The following is a 20427-nucleotide window of genomic DNA, read 5'->3' on the forward strand; positions in this document are numbered from 1 at the left end:
GGTTTGATAGCTTTCTAATTTTAGATGAATTTTTTTTTTGCAAAATTTCTTTTCCTTTTTTTTTTAAGATAGTGCTTCTAATGTTATTTCTCATTTCGAGCAATCTGCTATTATTAATCTGTTTATATAGCAATATAAGATGTTAATAATAGAATATCTCATCTTTAAGGTGCCTAGATTAACAATTTTTTCAAAGAAATTTTGATAGTACAGGCAGAGAAATATTTTAAAATATACTTCTCTCTCTCTCTCTTTTTAATTTTTACGTTGAATAAAATTTTTAGAAATGGTGAATATTATGATAACAGAGAGTTTTAAGTTTCAGGGTACAAATTCCAGAGAAGATGGTTGAGACTTTTTTTTATGTGTTCCAATAAAAGTTTATTTACAGAAACAGGCAACTGATTAGACTTCGCCTGTGGACGACAGTCTGTAGACTCCTGCTAAAAGGATATGTGAAAAGTATTTTTTTTCTCATTATAAAATAATTAAAATTATAGAAAAATAAAGGGGAAGTACACATGATGGCTGGGAATTCTTAACTTGTATGATACTTGAAAAAAAGGCAAATAACTGATTCTAAAAGAATTTTTAGATTTCTCGTGTAAAATTTAAGAAAAGAAATAAGCCTTCCAGTGAACAGAAATCTGGATATTCTGCTCATTATCACCTGTAGTCACAGTTTTACATTATATTTGGGCTGTGTTGTGTCCTCTCTCTTGGCAGCCATCTCCTTGGTGATTATTGATGATGGATATTAGGATTAGCCAGCCCTAGTGGTCTAGTAGTCAGGAGTCACTGCTCTCACCGCTGTGGCCTGGGTTTGCTTCCCAGTCAAGGAACCACACCACCCTTCTCTCCATTGTCATACACTAGCTGCTGTGTGTTGCTCTCATGCTGAAAGCTAGGCCACCTGTATTTCAAAGAGACACATTTCAGGTGAGCTTCCAGGCTAACAGACTAGGAAGACCTGGCCATCTGTTTCTGGGAAAATTGGCCCTGAAAACCTTATGCATAGCAGTGGAGCACTGTCTGATATAGCGCTGGAAGGTGAGAAATGGAGCAGAAAGACTGGGCAGTTATGATGTACACCTGAAAGTTATTAATGTTATAATCCAAAGTTACTGCAATAAAAAGTAAAAAAGACTGAGCAGGTTTCAGCTCTACTATACATGGGATTGCTAGGTGTCAGAATTGACTTGACAGCACCACCACCAACAAAATTATATTAATGGCAGAGGATGGTTACCCTACCCCTTTGGTAAAGACTACTAGCAATAATAATATAAGGAATCTTGTAAATTTGGTGAGAAGTAGTAGAAAGAACTCTTTCTCAGAATTTAGATACTTATGTTCCATTTAAAAATGTCATCGTTGGGCCAGTCCCAGTGGCCTAGTAGTTAAGTTTAGCACTCTCTGCTTCAATGGCCTGGGTTCGGTTCCTGGGTGCAGACCTACATCTCTGGTCAGTGGCCATGATGTGGTGGTGGTGGCGGCTGACATAGAAAAAGAGGAAGATTGGCAACAGATGTTAGCTCAGGGCAATCTTCGTTAGCAAAAAAATAAAAAAAAAACTGTCACTCTTATGAATGACTGTAACTTTTCTGAACCCCTTTTAGTTTTGAAATGTGATGATTCTAGTTGCTTTTATGTACTTTAATTATCTTCAAATATAATTTTATGTGAAGGGATATAACAGTAAAGATAAGAAAATGTTTTGTGTGGAATTTGTTTTTTCTGAAGTGTATTTGATAAATGGTTAAGATTATGTAAGCTTGTTCTACAGGGTCGGGAGTACTTTTCTTTCCTACTTACTTACTCTGTATATATGCGAGTATATAACTGTATATTACTAATGCAGGGCCTCAAATATTAAAGGTGAATTTCCACTTTTTGAATAGTTTCTTTTCAATAGTGTAGAAATTTAACAAAATAATAATTTTATTTTTGATTTTGTCATATTTTTAGCTTTCTAATTATTTGTAGTTACAATTATGTTACAAATCTATGAACTATGGAAAGAATTAATTAAATATATGGGTGTAATGAAGATTTTTAAGTGTAGTTTGGTAACTATCTAATTTTTCTTGGTGTGTTGCCAAAGGAAAAATGGTAGTTCATGCTTTCTTAGGTTTGAAGGCTTTACTCATAATCATTATTTCTTATGTCAAAGCTAACAAAAATTTCCTTGGGATGTTGAAGGTGGGAAAGAGAATCTTTTAAACCAGAGACATTTCAAAAATTGCACTTAATTATAGGACCCTTTTATGTAAATTTTTGATTTTTTAATTCTTATGTAAAAGCTGTTATTTAGACTTGATTTGGTATTTTTAGACATTCATCAAATTGTCATTTCATTATTTTAAAATCAGTCCTCTTCAGGAAAGAGATGACTAATATTAATGTCATCGTTATCAGGAAATAGCTCGGCATCTGTGTGATATTCTTGAGATGTACTGAAATTTTTTTTACAAGTTTGGTTTTTCTAGCACATCTTAGGTAGTTACTGTGTTATGGAGAAAAGATTCTCATTATTCTGGCACAGTGGAGCTAGCTACATGATTCTAGAGAAGTAAGTGTTGAGTGGGAAGACTTGGCTAGCTAGGAGTAAAACATGGACTCTAAGGAACTAATTTGCCTTCTGAAATTTTGATTTGTCTTGACAGGAGGAAAGCAGGATATAGATGATGAAGTAAAGCTGGGAAACATTCTTTTTCATTATTAACCTTGGTATTTTAGAAATTATTTAAAATGCTTTGTCACCCTTAAATATCTTCATGCTTAGAAATAACAGAAATTCTGTCTAATGATATGCTTTGGGATGTTTGGACTTTGCTTTTGTTTTAGTTTTTAGTCAGATGTTGGGTTTAAAGTAATTTAGTGCTTCTGAGATTGACCATCTAAGGTTTTTGTCATGCAGATAGTATCTTCTATAGAATATAATTGATAACATGATAAAAAGGCTCATGCCTTTTGTTGACTACCACTTGATCTGTATATGGCCCTTGATGCTGCAAAAATATATGTCTGACTATCCATGGCCTTTTTTTCCCATTGCAGTTTACAAAGGACATCATTTGTTAGGTAATTTTGTATTATTCCTGGAGGACAATAGCAACTAGCCAAACCTTAGCAGACTGCTACAGGTGGAGATTGAGTTCTAACCTACCTCTTTTTTGATGCAATAAGCACTTTATTACTTTTATCTTTAAATGTGATTTTCAGTTCATTTCACCAATGTGCCGTACTTTCATAGATGACATAATTTTTTAAGGCAGTAGGCTACTCCTACCTTGAATGTGATTGCAGAGTCAGCTTTTCCATTCCATTTGACCTAATCAAGATTAGAGAGAAACTTACAAACATTCAGAAGTTTCCTTCTCTTTAGGTCAAAGGTGGAGGTGGTGACTGTGTGGGTTTGTTTTAATTCATTCTAAGAATACTTCCTATTTTATTCTCTCACTGAATAAGAACATTATGCTTATTTATTATTATTAAGAGTTTGCTGAGGATTGGCAGCATTTTTCTCTTGTATTGTCAATGAAATGGACGTAGGAAACAAAAAAAAAATTTGAGGTCCCTCGGTAGTCAGGTTTTTGTTTACCTTCTTTTTGTTTCTATTCATTTGCTCACGCATTACATCTATTTATCTAACTTGACTGTCTTCTAGGTACAAGAGACCAACTTCATCAGTGTTACTTCCTAGATATTCTTTTCCTCTCTTTTACATAATGGCTTCTTTCATTATGTTCCAGTTGCTGTTACAGGGATACTACGTATCTGAATGTTAATCTATCTCAGCCTTTCTCAGTCAGGGTTATTCATCTGACCCAAAGAAGACTGAAAATTATTTGAGTAACTATTTTCCTAAATCTCTCTCAAGGATATAATTACTACCATTTTAGCTGCATAGGAGAAAATTACTTCATTACATATAAATAATGCCTTAGGATACTGGTTCTCAAAGTGTACTCTGGAACCCAGACCCTTTCAGAGGTCTGAAAGATCAAAATTATTTTCTTAACAATTCTAAGACATTATTTACCTTTTTGTTCTCATTCTTTAACAAGTGTACAGGGGAGTTTTCCAGAGGCTACATGGTAGGTAGTCTTAGAATAGATTGAGGGGGCCGGCCCTGTGGCCAAGTGGTTAAGTTCGCGCGTTCCGCTCTGGTGGCCCAGGGTTTCACCGGTTTGGATCCAGGGCCTGGACATGGCACCACTCCTCAGGCCACGTTGAGGTGGCATCCCACATGCCACAACTAGAACGGCCCACAACTAAAATATACAACTATGTACTGGGGGGATTTGGGGAGGGAAGAAAGCAGAAAAAAAAATAGATTGAATGCAGAAGTAGATAGAAGAATTTAGTTATTTTCTATTAAACACAACATTACAGATATTTGCAAAGATGTAAAACAATGCTTTTCTTGCCATTTCTTTTGTTGTATTGGAAGATAATAGTTTTCCTAAAAATAGATTGTCTTTGCTAATGTGTAATGGGTTTAATTTTTTCTAATTAATTAATACATAAATGAGGCAGTCCTCACTTTGCACAGTTCCATAATGCACTAATTTAAGTTACTAAGTTTAGTAAAATAATACCGGTTCCACAATGTAGTTCCAATTTGACTACCACCGTGTATTAACTGCATAATTAACTGTGTGAATAATTGCATAAAATAAATTTTGCTGCTAGCTCTTTAGTCCACAGATCACTCTGTAAATAACAAAGGCACATCATGATCAGTGACCAATCACCTCACTTCTTTCAAAGTTTGTCTAGGATTGGTCACTATTTATCTTTATTAGTTCATGCACACAAATCAAAGCCTGTAATTGTGTTACCTCTTTGTCTCCTAGTGATAATCCCACTTTTTTTATGAAATGGATAATTGGAAGAGTGAATTAGCCACCAAAAATAAAAGTATGGCAAAGAAATGGAAAGCGATAATGCTGAAAGTGAAATTTGAACATAAATGGAACATGTGGAACATAAATGGAGTTACAGAAGAAATAGTTAATCATGGAAATGTTGACAGTGCTGCTGTTAAGAGAATTTAAGATATACAGCCAGAGGAACTTAGGGTGAACATATTGATATAAATGAGCAAAGTGGTCATGACAAAAAGGATGATGATGTCCCAGAGGAAGTGACTCTGGCAAACCAGTTCTCAGAGATTTTCACAACTTTGAAAGTGCAAAGGATAAAATGTTAGGAGATGATCCCAGTTTAGGAAGGAATATGACAGTTGACCAAGATATAGGAAATATGCTCACTCCATACAATGAGAAGAAGGCAGGCACTGTTCAAACTACTCTTGATAAGTTTGTTTTGTGTGTGTGTGAGAGGAAACTTCGCCTTGAGCTAACATCTGTTGCCAATCCTCCTCCTCTTTTTTTTTTTGCTTGAGGAGGATTAGCTCTGAGCTAACGTCTTCACCAGTCTTCCTCCACTTTGTATCTGGGATGTCTCTACAGCATGGGTGATGAGTGGTATAGATCTGCACCTGGGATCCGAATCCGTGAACCCAGGCCCCCAAAGTGGAACCTGCAGAACTTTAACCACTCGGTCGCAGGACTGGCCCCTTGATGAGTTTTTTATAAAGAAGACATAAAATTCTCAATGTTTCTGATGTTTTAAATTACAGTGTACTAAATAAATGTTCTACTATTTTTCTTTTTTTAAACTTTGTAAATACCAGTAATGTTTAATGTTTTGACAAAATTTGTAAAAATCACAGAACAATTGTAATTCTTTACATTGATTATTAAGATCACTTTGTATGGTTTCAGCTTGCACAATCATTTTTTATGGTCCTGCCCTACGGTACAAAGTGAAGACTGCCTGTGTTTAAAAACTTCCCCCATTTAATTTTTAATATAGTAAATATTGATGGGTATGTCATATAAACAAATATCTTTATATTTCCCCTTATGCTTGTCTCCTGTATTTTCTGTCCTGGTTGAATAGTATAACCACCAAGCCTAAGCCTAAGAAGCAGTTAGTACTCCCATATCTCCCTCATAGTTTACATTTCTCATTGTTTAATAGCTCTCATAATTATTCTCTTCTCTTCATTCCCCACTGACTGTCTTTACTTAGGCACTCATCTGTTCCCCTTTATAGGGTATGACTATAAAGGGATAGCATAGGGGAATTGCTTAGGAGGCAGAACTGTTCTGAATCCTGATTTTGATGGTAGTTACGTGAATGAATACATGTTAAAAATCATAAACTTTTTTTTTGTCTTGTCATGATATTGGAATTTGTGTTTGGCATTCTTTCAAAATAGGGCTTACAAATGAATCGATAAGTACTTACTGAATGTGGTGTTCAAGGCATTGTCCTATGTGCTGAGAAAAATATAAACATAAAGAAGATATGTTTCTGCCCCAGAGGAATTTATATTCTAATAAGAGATAGACAACACAAATAGCACTAAGATAAATTATAATTGTCTCTTAAGGGAGACACATGCAAAATGCTAGCTTGTGCTAAGAATTTGTAGGAGGATAATTATTCATTGAAGAGATGGCGTTTGAGCTGAGTCTTGGAAAATGCATTGATTTTTGGCGGTGAAAAAAGGGAGACAAAGGACATTCTGATGAGAAGAAAAAATATAGCGTACTTTACAGATTTGTAAGTTTTCTTATTTATAGCTCGTAAAAACTTTGGATCTATACTTCATGAATACTCACATCCTATTTTATTCAGTTTTGTGCTCCAAAACTCTTAAAAACTTTTGGATCTGATACTCAAATTTCTTATAAGTGGTATTATGGCTTTTGAGTATTTTGGAGTTAATAATTTAGGTCATTTTTTTCTGATTTTAGTGGCTGTGAGGAAGGTGAACTATTCCTAAGTCTTAGTGTAGTCAATAGATAGTAAAGATATAAGTGAAAAGCCTGATATTTCTGTAACATTTTCTATCTACAGAGTGAATTTGAATAAATGGAGTTTTCAGAGTATAATCTTTTAAAGTATTTATATAGTACTTCCCAAAATTGATTTCTTCTGTTTTTCCCTACTTAGGTAAATGAATCAACTCTGTTTAAAAGCAATGATAACCCTTTTTTTCCATAGGTTTTCTGTGAAGACCCTGATTGATCGGTCCTGCTTTGAGACAATTGATGATTCTTCTCCTGAATTTAACAATTTTGCAGCTATTTTGGAACAGATTCTAAGTCACCGGCTAAAAGGTAACATTGCTAATGTATTATTTATTCTCCTTACAGCTCTTTTTTTTAATAAGATTGAAATTTTAGAAACCATATAATCTGGTGTGATTTAGAGAGCAGCCATGCCACATCTTGAGAAACATGAAACTGATTGTAGAATGCCTAATCTTTTGCCTATGTCTCTGGAAAAGAATCTCTATTCTCAGATTTATACCCATTTCTGGGTTGCATTATAATATTGAGTGTATTAATTGCCACATACAAGGACTGAGTCATTTTCTGTAAGTAATTAAAGTAAAAACTTAAATTAAGGTGACCCATCTTCAAAGGTTACTAGATAATATTTTCTTTTGCTAGGAAAGATTGGCCCTGAGCTTACATCTGTTGTTAATCCTCCTCTTATTTTTCGCTTGAGGAAGATTAGCCATAAGGTAACATCTGTGCCAGTCTTCCTCTATTTTATATGTGGCTTGCTGCCACAGCATGGCTGATGAGTGGTGTATGTCTGTGCCTGGGATCCGAACCCACAAACCCCAGGCCACTGAAGCAGTGTGAACTGAAGTTAACCACTATGCCACGGGACCGATCCCTAGATGGTATTTTAATCAATTTATAAACAAGCATCCTGGCATTAAGTTTGTTTGCTTAATCTCTCACTTCATTAAACTGCAGAATCTTTGAAAATTTTTTATCAACAAGTAGGTTAAGAAAGAGGTGTGTAAAAGAGATGCTTGACTTTGGTTTTCTTAAAATCAGTAAATATACTTAAATCAGAAACAGAGATCTCTTAAAATGTAAAAGGGAAAATAGGAGCTATGTTCTCTCAGGATTATAAAATATTTTTAAGTTAAAAATATATATCTGGGGGGGAGCTGGCCCTGTGGCCGAGTGGTTAGGTTTGCGCGCTCCACTGCAGGTGGCCCAGTGTTTCGTTGGTTCGAATCCTGGGTGCGGACATGGCACTGCTCATTGAACCACGCTGAGGCAGCGTCCCACATGCCACAACTAGAAGGACCCACAACGAAGATTATACAACTATGTACCGGGGGGCTTTGGGGAGAAAAAGGAAAAAATAAAAAAATCTAAAAAAATATATATATGTATCTGGGGGCCGGCCCAGTGGCATAGTGGTTAAGTTCACGTGCTGCTCTTTGGCGGCCCAGGTTGTCACGGGCGCAGACCTACACACCTCTCATCAAGCCATGCTGTCGTGGTGATCCACATACAAAATAGAGGAAGATTGGCACAGATATTAGCTCAAGGACAATCTTCCTCAAGTAAAAAGAGGAAGATCGGCAACAGATGTTAGCTCAGGGCCAATCTTCCTCACCAAAAAATGAAAAATAATAATATATATCTGTAAAATATAACTGATAACATCAAGAAATATTATGTAGCATAAATCTTAGTAACAATAAATAATAACTTTATCACGTTAATTTTGGTATCTAGTCTTCCTAAAGGGAACTTGATCATTGGATATTTTCACTTAAGTTTTTATTATCTAAACAGTTTTAATGATATAGTTTCAAATTAGTAATCTGCTTTAGTGATATAACTTATGAGAGTCTCAAATTTAATCTGAAGGTTAATTTTTGATGCTGAAGGCATTCAGTTTTACTCTAAGTATTTTAGTTGAGCAGTCCTATGGGCTTATAACAAAGGGTTGAATTTAATTACATGGGGAAACAAAATCTGAATTCAGTCAGTCCTTTTCAGTTTAAAATGGGGTCCATAAAATCACTGATGCTTTTTTGTTAAATGTTGGTTATTTTCCATTTAAAAAGGGTTATTTAAAAAATTTTTGGTGTTCTGTCTTTTCTAAATTTTCTGTCATGAATATGTTACTTTTTATAAGAAAATAAGTTTTTATAAAAGCAAAGGGTATGAGTATTTTGAGATATTGTTGTGGTTACTATATTGTGTGGTAATCATATTTTTAAATTTTCTATATACATTTATAAGTAATACCTGACTGAAAACCACATGTAATAGAGTTTGATGTGTCTTAATGTTTACAAGTGTTCCCTTGATTTGGTATACCATTTGGCATATGATTCACTCACAGAATACATAAATAACTATCAACAGAAAACCGACCATGTTGCTATCTCCATGCTGAGTGATTGGGTAGACTCATTACCAGATAAGTGAACCGCTCCTGCATATCTATCTGCCATCTTCTGAGTCATACCTCAGCAAAATCTAGATCATACACCTTTTGAGTGACTTCTTAACAATGACTGTTATTTCTGAGAAGTCAACATACTACTACTTTGAAAATAGAATCTCTAGTTAATTTATAGATAAGAATTCCATTAGCATTACTAAGATAGTAATAAAGATGATATGGTGAGATTTGTGTTAATTTTTTAAGCTATTTAAGATTAAGAATTCAAAACATGCTTTTGGAAAAAGTTCCTGTATATCAACCATTGTGGTCACTGTTATTAGTATAGGTATGAATCCTGAAATGATCTACAACTTTCGAGATCAGGTATTTTAAAGATTCAAGTGTTTAGACACTTTTCTATATTATTTCCCATTTTTTAGTATTCTAATATATAACAAATTGCTTTTACTTTTGGAGAAATTATATGGTTATTTTGATAGTACAGTATTCACTTAAAATTTAGTCATTTAACAACTAATTTTTCCAATGTTTTTCTTTATAGAAGTACAAATTTAAAATGAATAACTTCATGGGTTTGTAAGATTTACTTTTCTCCAGGTGTTTTTTATTTTTGAAATAAAAGGGCATTTAGTTTAAATATTAAGTTTTTCTAGAGAAAGATAAAATCCCCCCCCAGGCACAATATAGGTTCTGCTGACATGGATTGAGTGGAGAGCTGAAACAGTCATCTACTTAATTCTAGAATCCCCAGTATTGAAGAACAGGAGGCTTTAAAAATCACATACGTTAATCTTGTTTGCAGTAATCCCTCAATAAGATGATGATCTTACTTTTCTGGAATATGGCTGAGAACTAGGAATTAATCACAGAATATAGCATTCAAAGAGACCTTGGTTCAGGTCTTCAGTAATTTTTGAACCTTTATTTTGTTGGTTTTTTCTTTTTTGAGGAAGATTAGCTCTGAGCTAACTTCTTCTGCTATCCTCCTCTTTTTGCTGAGGAAGACTGGCCCTGAGCTAACATTTGTGCCCATCTTCCTCTACTTTATATGTGGGACTCCTACCACAGCATGACTTGCCAAGCGGTGCCATGTCTGCACCCGGGATCCGAACCGGTGAACCCTGGGCCTCTGATGCAGAACGTGCGAACTTAACCGCGATGCCACTGGGCCAGCCCCTGAACCTTTATTTATTTTAAAGCATAATCTTTCTCTCCACCCTATTCCCACCTCCCCTAATAAAAGCCACTGCAGATGCTAGATCTATAAGTGGAACATTTTGCTGAAGCAGGATGGGGAAATCAGTCCTTTTTCCTCCTCAGCAGCAGTCGCACCTCTCCCTGCAACTCCACAGCACCACTTGAGGTAGTGCCATGGATCATGGATTAAAAGTCACTACTCAAGTCTCTCTCCTATTGAAGTAATCCACTCAACGATATTTCTAACTGGGGGACATGCAGTCTTTGTTTTAATACTTCTGATATCTGGGAATGTAGGATAGTAAAACAGTCCATCACATTTTGGGGCAGTTTGGATTGTTAGAAAATTCTTATGTATATAAAGTGAACCTATCTGACTGTGCTTTGATATGTTTTCTGCCACTTATTTCAATTGTGAGCCTAATAAATATAAGAAGATTGCTATTATATAACCCTTTCCTTCGGTTCCCCTTTTTCTTTCTTCCAAGTAAGTTATCTCTAGTTTCTTCAATCTTCTGGAACCCCATAATCTTATTCTTCTGGTTTGTCACTGGTTTGTTAGTATTGTTCTTAAAATCTGGTACTCAGAGCTGAGTAAAGTACTTTAGATAGGCTAACCTCTGTATTTGTTAGAATTTAAGATTACGTTGACATTTTGATTCCCACTTTATACGTTTGGTTCACATTGAAATTAAGGCCAAGTAGAATCTCAAGGCTTTTTAAAAATTGAACTATTGCTTGTTTTATGTTTTGTGTTCTCTAAATTAGTTGCCTGAGCTCAAGTTTAGTAGGGATATCAAACTTTGTCATCCACTTTAGAGATGGATGAGGTGGCTGTAAAAATGAAATTTAGGAGCACTTCTGCTTCCAGGAAGATGAAGTGAACATACTTTTCACTATTTCTCCTACTAAGTAGAAACCCAAACCCCGGATATTATGTATAAAACAAACACAAGAAGACTCTGAAAGGTAGAAAGAAGGAAGACTGTCTAGGGATTTCAGGACCTTAGGAAGGATGTGGTGGCTTCCTTGGATTTTCTGGTTGCCTTTTATATCCAAAACTGTGTATTTGGTAAGCCAATAGCCTACAAATGTCAACGGGTGTGAAAAAACAGTCCCAACAAGGACCTGCTCTCTCTAGCTAAAGGTCCAGGAATAGAATAACTTAGCATGACAGAAAATTTTTAGACAATATCTGCTCTACTTTAGCCAAATACCACAGGAAAACTGTGGCACTATCTGCACCCAGGCCAGAAAAAGCTGAGTAGGGAACCTGGAATTCCACTTTCATGAGGCTATAACAGAGTGTCCCAACACCACCATCAGATTGGTATCAGAGAAGGCCAAGCAGAGAGCTGAGACTTCTTTCCTCCTAGCTAGCTAGTTGTGAGCCTTTTCTCCTCATCTACCCCCATACTGTGTTAACGGAGAGCCTGGACTTCTGTCCCTACCTAGCAATAATGTGTTGCTTCCCTGCCACGCTTGGAAGTTATGTCAGAAGAGGCCTTTTGGAGAGTTCTGGCTTTCATTATCACCCAGTGGTAATGAGGCTACCCCCAGTACATTGTCAATGGAGACCATTCAGGAAGCCTGAACTCCACCTCCACCCAGCAGTAATGAGGATTCCCCCCTCAAGTGTCAATGGAAGCCAACTGGGGAACTTGGACTTCTCCCTTTACTTGGCAGTGGTGAAGCAGTACCCCCGACCTTCCCTTGCCGGAGCTGTCATAAAAAGCCAGTTAAAACAGAAAGTTTAAATACAATTCAGAGTCTCATAACATAATATGAACATGTCCAAGTTTCATTTGAAGATCATTTGTCAAACCAAGAACCAGGAAGATCTCAAATTGCATGACAAAAGATCATCAATAGATGTCAATACTGAGGTAACAGAGGAGTTAGAATTACTGACAAAGATCAGAAATCTATCATGATATAAATGCTTCAGTGAGGAATTACAGACGTGCTTGAAGCAAATAAAAAAATTAGAAAACCTCAGCAAAGACACAGAAGATATAAAGAAGCAAATGGAAATTTTGATACTGAAAAATACAAAACCAAAATAAAATGCTCAGTAGATGGGCTCAACAGGAAAATGGAGGGGACAGAGGAAAGAATCAGTGAACTGGAAGACAAAACAATAGAAATTTCTTAATCTAAATAACAGAGAGTAAAAGTAGTCTAAAAATAGAAAGTAGACTAAAAAAATGAACAGAGCCTTAGGGACTTCTGGAACTATAACAAAAGATTTACCATTCCTGTCATCAGAGTCCTTGAAGGAGAGCAGAAAGAGAAGGGGACTGAAAATATACTCAAAGAAGTAATGGCTCTAAATTTCCTGAATTTGGCAAGAGACGTAAATGTATAGATTCAAGAAAGTGAATCACAAACAGTAAATCCAAGGAGATCTGTGCTAAGATGCATCATAATTAAACTTTTGAAAAATAAAGACAAAGAAAAAAATGTTGAAAGTAGCCAGAGAAAAACAACACCCTTTCTATAAGGGTAAAACAATTTGAATGATAGCATATTTCTCACCAGAAACCGTGAAAGCACCTATTTCAAGAGCTGAAAGAAAAATGCCAACATAGAAGCCTATATACAGCAGAATTATTCTTCAGAAATGAAAGGAAAATCGAGACATTCTCAGATGGAAGAAAACCCAGGAAATTCGTCACCAGCCAACTTACCCTAAAATAATGGCTAAAGAACCTTCTTTAAGCAGAAGGGAGATGATAAAAGAGGAAACTTTTGGAAAGAAGAAAGAACATGGTAAACAAAAATGTGGGTAAATAGAATAGGCTTTCTATTATTTTTAGTTTTCTGTTTGTTCCCTCTGTTTTTGGTTTCTGTTTTCTTTTTCCTGTCTTCCTGTGGATTACTTGAGCAAATTCTTAGAATTCAGTTTTTATTTATCTGTAGTGTTTTTGAGTGTATCTCTTTGTATAGATTTTTTAGTGTTTGCTCTAGGTATTACATTATATACACATAACACAGTATCCTGGTGTCATCATTTTCCAGTCTGAAATTTAAAAACCTTTCCTTTCTTCATGTCCCTTTACTCTCCCCCATTAATAATATAATTGTCTTAAACATTTCCCCTACAATGTTTAGAACCACACTAGACAGTGTTATAATTTTTGTTTCCACTATCAAACTTAGTTTAGAAAACTCAAGAGGAGAAGGCAAGCATATTGTTTCAGGTTGCTCATTTGTCCGGCACACAGTCTGGGGGAGTCAAGGGAACTTGCTGCTGTGTCATTTCTTGGGTTCCAAGGTCCCTCGCCAGTCTTCCTTTTGTTCTCCACCTTCAAAATCTCCATATGTTTGCTTTATATATAATGACAAGGGCTTTTAGTTGTATGTAGGGGGAAAACAGTGCATCTACTTTATTTTGTCTGGATCCAGAAGTCTCCTTTAATTTTTTTTTGTGAGGAAGATTTGCTTTGAGCTAACATCTGTTGCCAATCTTCCTCTTTTCTTGCTTCAGGAAGATTAGTCCTGAGATAACAACATCTATGCCAGTCTTCCTCTATTTTGGATGTGGGTTGCCACTACAGCATGGCCAGTGAGTGGTATAGGTCCACGCCTGGGATCTGAACCTGTGAACCTGGGCTGCAACTAACCAGAGATTAAGTGGAGCCCATAGGATTTAACCACTATGCTGCGGGGCCAGCCCCTCCCTTAATTTTTGAATGTGAAAAATTGCATCAACATTTTTTCTAATGTTAAATAAGTGATATATTCTTGGGATAAATCCAACTTGAGCTTCATGTACTGTTTTAATATACTCTGCCAGATTTAGGATTTAGTTTGCTAATATTTTAGGAGTTTTGGTTCTGTGTTTATAAGTAAAATGTGTCCATAATTTTTCTGTTTTGTGCTTGTTTTGGCTTTGTTATAAAGATTATATTAGCCTCATTAAATGAATTTGAGGTGTTTTATCTTCTTCTATTATCTGGAAGAATTGTGCATAAGCTTGGAATTGTCTGTTAGGTAGAGTTTGCCACTAAAACCTCTGGGTCAAGTGGTTTGTGTGTGTGTGTGTGTGCGCACGCACATACACGCTTTAATTACTAATTCACTTCTTTAATGCTTATAGCCCTGTTTAGCTTGTTGATTTCTCCTCTTCTATATTCCATTCTACAGTTGTCAGTTTCTTCTGTGTCCTCTTAATCATTTAATCTCTAGTTAGTTGCAGTTTTTCCTTTCAGTGTGACACACTTTAAAAGGTAAATTCAACTGAATGATTTTAAACAGTTAAACCTCACTGAAGAGATCCAAAGACTAAAACTTAGGGGACATATTCATATATTTATAACATTGTTAAAAGCTAAGATTCTGTTTTTTAAAAAAATCTGCTTCCTACCCTCATCGCCTGCCAGCCATCCTCCTACTCTAAAGGGTATGGTGTATTTCATTCAGGCTCCTGTTAAGGAGTGAAACAAGAATTATTTTCCACACAAATCTCGGCTAGTTAGTAGTCCCCTTTAGCATCCCCAATATTGATTATTAGTTCTTTTTCTCTTTTTTCATGAGCAGTATTGTCAGAGGTTTCTCAATTTTATTACTTTCAAATAACCAACTTATGGCTTTATTGATCATTTATGTATGCTAATGACATTATTATTTCCTACATTATATATCTTCTTTGAGCGTATTCTGTTTATGTTGGACTCAGCAGGTTAATTTTCAGCCTTCTCTCTAAGTACTGCTTTGGCTACATTTATAAGTTTGGATATGTAATATTTTCATTAATTTGCATTTTGAAGTAATTTCTACTTTTCATTATTTCTTCTTTTGGTTATGTGTTATTTGAAAGTTTATCTTTAATGTTTCTTTTTTTTTTAAGATTTTTTAATTTTACTTTTCCTTTTTCTCCCCAAAGCCCCCTGGTACATAGTTCTGTATTTTTAGTTGTGGGTCCTTCTAGTTGTGGCATGTGGGATGCCGCCTCAGCATGGCTTGATGAGCGGTGCCATGTCCGTGCCCAGGATTTGAATCGGCGAAACTGGACCACCAAAGCGGAGTGCACGAACTTAACCACTCGGCCACAGGGCCGGCCCTAATATTTCTTAAAATATAAATTTTTATCTTTTCATTTTTACTTCTGTGTTAATTAAACTATAGTCAGAAAATTTAGTTTGTATGGCAAGTTTTTTGAAATTTGAAAGATTTGCTTAATGACCTAGCTTATAGTTAGTTTTAGTAAATATTCCATTTTCAGAAGAATGTGTATTCTCTAATTGTTGATTATGTTTTTCCAATGTTATTCACATTTTTGTTGGCTTGATATATTAATAACTTAGAAATTTTGAACTATTTTGTTATTCTGACATTTATCATGTTATTCTTATATCTGTTTTTGCTTTCTATGTTATGGGTCTATTTTGCTGCATTCAGCTTTAGGGTTTTTATAGGTTACCTTATTTTCTGTTTATTTTTCATTTTTGGCCACAGAAATTTAAAGAATTCTGTGAGTTTTTTTGGTGTGTTTGCTATGTTTTAAAGTATATTTATTATATTTTATCCATAACTTCTAATTATCTGTTGTTTTGTGTTGTGTAGCAGGAAGATTTTCCTAAAATACCATGTTTTCCACTCCATGGACAAATTATTACTGTCTCTAAAGAGAGTTCCAAAACTTTGTCTTCTTTTCTTCTTTGAAGGTTGTCCTTGCCCTTTGTTGTTGATTTGGGTGAACAGTTAAATTTAATGGGCAAAGTATGTATTGTTGATGTAAAACAAGTGTGGCTTAGTTTTAGGTATTCATTAGTTCCTTTTAGATAGGAACTCTATTGTCATGTAATTTAAAAAAATTTTTTCATTAAAAAATACTCAGACTTATGTATCTATGTATATTATATGTTATATCAAACATGCTATAATATCACTATATTATATATTAGTATTTATGTGATAGAGTATATGTTGTATTATATATGTATTTTTAAGTTTACACACCCCCTTTATCCTGTATCCCTCTCTTTACATAAATCCACCCATTTACATCCTCTAGCCTAGGATTTTAATTACTTTTTTGTTCCTTTAGATACAGGTTCTTTTCTACTTGAGCTTGAGGTCTACTCCTGGTTATTACCCATTGAAGCTGTTATTTGAGTAACCATTTCATTTTCCAGCTCAGCTGCATTCTTCCTTCTGTTTCCTCTTTATTTCCTTCTGTCTAGACCAGTTCTTAATAAGCTTTTCCTACAGGTGTTTTTTTCTCCTTCCTCTGCTATGTGTTACTGCATTCTGAACTCTCCATTTCATTTTTCTTATTTCTGGAAAATTTGCTAAGAAAACTTCGCTTATGTTTGTACTGCATTCTTTTTTATATAGCATGGGTCCTGTTTATCTTATGTCTTTTAGTATGCTGTAAATTTTATCACATTAGAGCCTTCAAAAGTTGCTATTGAAAAAGCTGAGTGAACATATCGTGCTAGCCAAGATAGAGTAAGTCTGCTACTATCCTAACTCTCTGTCTTAGTCTGCTTAGGCTGCTATAACAAAATGCCACAGACTGGGTGACTTAAACAACAGAAATTTATTTCTCACAGTTCTGGAGGCTGCTAAGTCCAAGACAAAGGAGCTGGCTGATTCAGATTCTGGTGAGAACTCTTTTCATGGCTCGTAGATGTTAGCCGCTTTGCTGTGTTCTCATATGACAGAAAGAGAGAGCGAGAGCTCTCTGGTGTTCCTTCTTACAAGGACACTAATCCTATCGAATTAGGGCCTCACCCTTATGATCTCATTTAACCTTAATTACCTCCTTATAGACTCTATCTTTAAATACAGTCATATGGCATTAACATATGACTTTGGGGGGAACATAATTCAGTTCATAGCATTCACCTACTGATAGCAGATAAAAACTCTGTGTAGAATATAAAAAGCAACTGCTTGTCTTCTTTGAAAAGTAAACAATAGCAGCCACATTGGGGAGAGATATCAAAATTTGAAGAAATATTATAGAAATAAGTATCCTGTGTATTTTTTTCCCTCCTATAGCCTCAGCTTTAACTTAAGGGGGCCTCGGTCCTTATTTGTGCTGTGGATACAGACAGCAGAAACTCTAACAGTAACTTTCTCTTTCTGGCCAGAGGATCAGGAAAAGGAATCTTTGTGAGCCAGAGAGCATGAGGGGCTTCCCATTTCCCTTTTTTCTTGCTGCTTCTGCACAAAAGCAGCTTGAGTTGCCCAGAACTGTGCAACAGTGTGCGAGTTTAAAATTCTAAAAGAAAATCTGTTATCAGGCTAGAAGAGGTAGAACAAGGGGGGACCTAGAAGCTGGAAAATGTATCAGGGAAGAGAGAACTGGAAAGGGAATGTCCTGATTCTATATGCTAATGCCCATCGTAAGTCATGTCCTTACACCCATGATTTTGAGGACTGTGCTAGGATACAAACCACTGCCCAAGTCCCAGAGTGGCACATACATGGATAAGACCCAAAGAAGCATAGCAAAACCTTTCCACGCTGAACTTATGTTGAAATCTCTGCTCACATAAGGCAAGAAAGAACTTGCTATCTAAATCTAACTGGGTTGATTGCCTACCAAAACAAAACAAAAATCAGCATACTCAGGAGGATGTTAACAGGACTTAGAGTCTAAAGATAATATTAAAACATCCAGTATAAAACCCAGAATTGCTTCACATACAAAGAACCAACAAAATATGACCAGTTCTCAAAGGAAAATTCAATCAAAAATGCCAATCCTGAGATGAATTATCAGGCAAAGATACTAAAGCAGCCATTGTAACCATGCTGCAAGATGTAAGGTAAACATTCTTGAAGTGAATAGAATAATAGAAGTTCTAAATAGAGAAATAAAAACCTCAAAAAGGACCAAATGGGAATTTTAGAACATGAAAGTACAATATGTGAAATAAAATATTCACTAAATGAGGCTTTATAGAGGAATGGAGAAAATAAAGGTGTGTATGATTTTGAAAACAGATCATGGGGCCAGCCCCGTGGCTGAGTGGTTAAGTTTGTGTGCTCCGCTTCGGCGGCGTGGGGTGCCGCCAGTTCGGATCCCTGGCGTGGACATGGCACCGCTTATCGGGCCATGCTGAGGCAGCATCCCACATGCCACAACTAGAAGGACCCACAACTGAAAATACACAACTGTGTACTGGGGGGCTTTGGGGAGAAAAAAGAGAAAATAAAATCTTAAAAAAAAAAAAACAGATCAATAGAAATTATCCAATCTGAACAACAGAGGGGAAAAAATATTGAAAAATGAACAGAGCCTTAGGGACCTGTTGTACAATAGCGAAAAATATACCATTCATGTCATATGAGTCCCACTAGGAAAGGAGGAAGAGGTTGATGCAGAAAATACATTTAAAGAAATAATAGCTAAAAGTTTCTGCATCTGGGAAAGACATATACTTACAGATTCCAGAACAAAATCTCTAAGATTTTAACAAGAACAAAAGAGCAAATCTCTAAAAGGATACACTCAAAGTTAACCACTCTCAAATACATCATAATCAAACTTCTGAAAATAAAAGTTAAAGAAAAAACATTGAAAGCAGCCAGAGAAATATAATACATTACGTTTACGGAACAGCAATTCAAATGACTGCAGTTTTTTCATCAGGAAACATGGAAAACAGAAGACAATGGAACAACATCTTTAAAGTTCTGAAAGAAAAGAACTGCCAAGTCAGAATTTTATATCTGGTGAAAATATACTTCAAGAATGAAGGCAAAATAAAGAAATACTCAGCTAAAGGAAAGCTAAGAGTTGTTGCTAGCAGAACTGGTCTAAAAGAAATGTTAACAAAAGTTCTTCAGGCTAATGGGAGATGATACCACAGGGAAACTTGGAACTTGATTAATGAAGAGAGAGCCACAGAAGTGGTAAATATCTGAGTAAATACAGCAGATTTTTCCCTCAAAATCTTTAAAATATGACTATTGAAAGCAAAAATCATAACATTGCTTGGGAGGTTTCAATGTTTGCATATAAAATATAAGTAACATTTGAAACAGTGGAAAGTAAAGGGACCTATGTGGTCAGATATTTTACTTGAAATTGTAAAATAATAACTCTAAGTAGACTGTTAAAGTTAGTTATTATATTGTAATTCCTAAAGCAGTGACTATAAAAACTAAAAGATTTAGCCAAAAGGCCAATAAATAAGTTAAAATGGAATTCTAAAAATATTTAAATTATCCAGAAGAAGGCAGGGAAAACAGGACAGGATAAACAGAAAACAATAAATTAGTAGACATATATCCAGCCATATTAGTAATTATATTAAATATAAATGGTCTAGACACACCAATTAAAAGAGATTGGGGGGGGGAAGACTCAACATATAAAGAAAACCATTTTAAATATAGTGATACAGTAAAAGTAGAAGGGTAGAAAAAGATATTCCATGCAGAAACTAATTGAAAGTTGAAGTGACTAGATAAATATCAAAGTAGATTTCAGAACAAGGAAAATTGATGGGATTGAAGGTGGATATATACATGATAAAAAGAGAGTCAGTTTACCAAGAAGATATAACAAATCCTAAGTATGTATGCACCTAACAGCAGAGCTTCAAAAAGCAAAAGCTGATAGAACTGACTGAGAATTAGAAAATAGAAAAATCCAAAATTATATGTGGCAACTCTAGCACCCCTCTCATAATACAAAAATAAGTAAGGATATAAAAGATCTGAACAACATTGTAAACAAACTGACTTAATTGACATTTATAAAACACCTCACCCAAGAACAGGTGAATGCATATTCTTTTCAGGGGCAAATGGAACATTCAAAAAGATCTTATTCTGAGCCATAACATAAACCTTAGCTTTAAAAGAACTGAAATCATACAAAGTATGTTTTCTGACTATAGCAGAGTTAAACTAGAAATTTAGAACAGAAATTACCTGAAAAATCACCAA

The 20427-nt window shown here is 35.2% G+C and overlaps 1 protein-coding gene across 6 annotated transcripts in view; it reads left to right on the forward strand.

Annotated features, from left to right (window-relative positions):
- RUNDC3B (RUN domain containing 3B) overlaps positions 1-20427 on the forward strand; it is a 144019-nt gene that overhangs the window by 16815 nt on the left and 106777 nt on the right. For all 6 annotated transcript variants that reach the window (XM_046669432.1, XM_046669435.1, XM_046669436.1 and 3 more), the window contains exon 2: positions 7087-7202. In XM_046669432.1, coding sequence (XP_046525388.1) covers positions 7087-7202 — 116 coding nt within the window. The remainder of the gene's footprint in view (positions 1-7086; positions 7203-20427) is intronic.

The sequence above is a fragment of the Equus quagga genome, chromosome 8 (assembly GCF_021613505.1).
Source record: "Equus quagga isolate Etosha38 chromosome 8, UCLA_HA_Equagga_1.0, whole genome shotgun sequence".
Taxonomy (NCBI): Eukaryota; Metazoa; Chordata; class Mammalia; order Perissodactyla; family Equidae; genus Equus; species Equus quagga.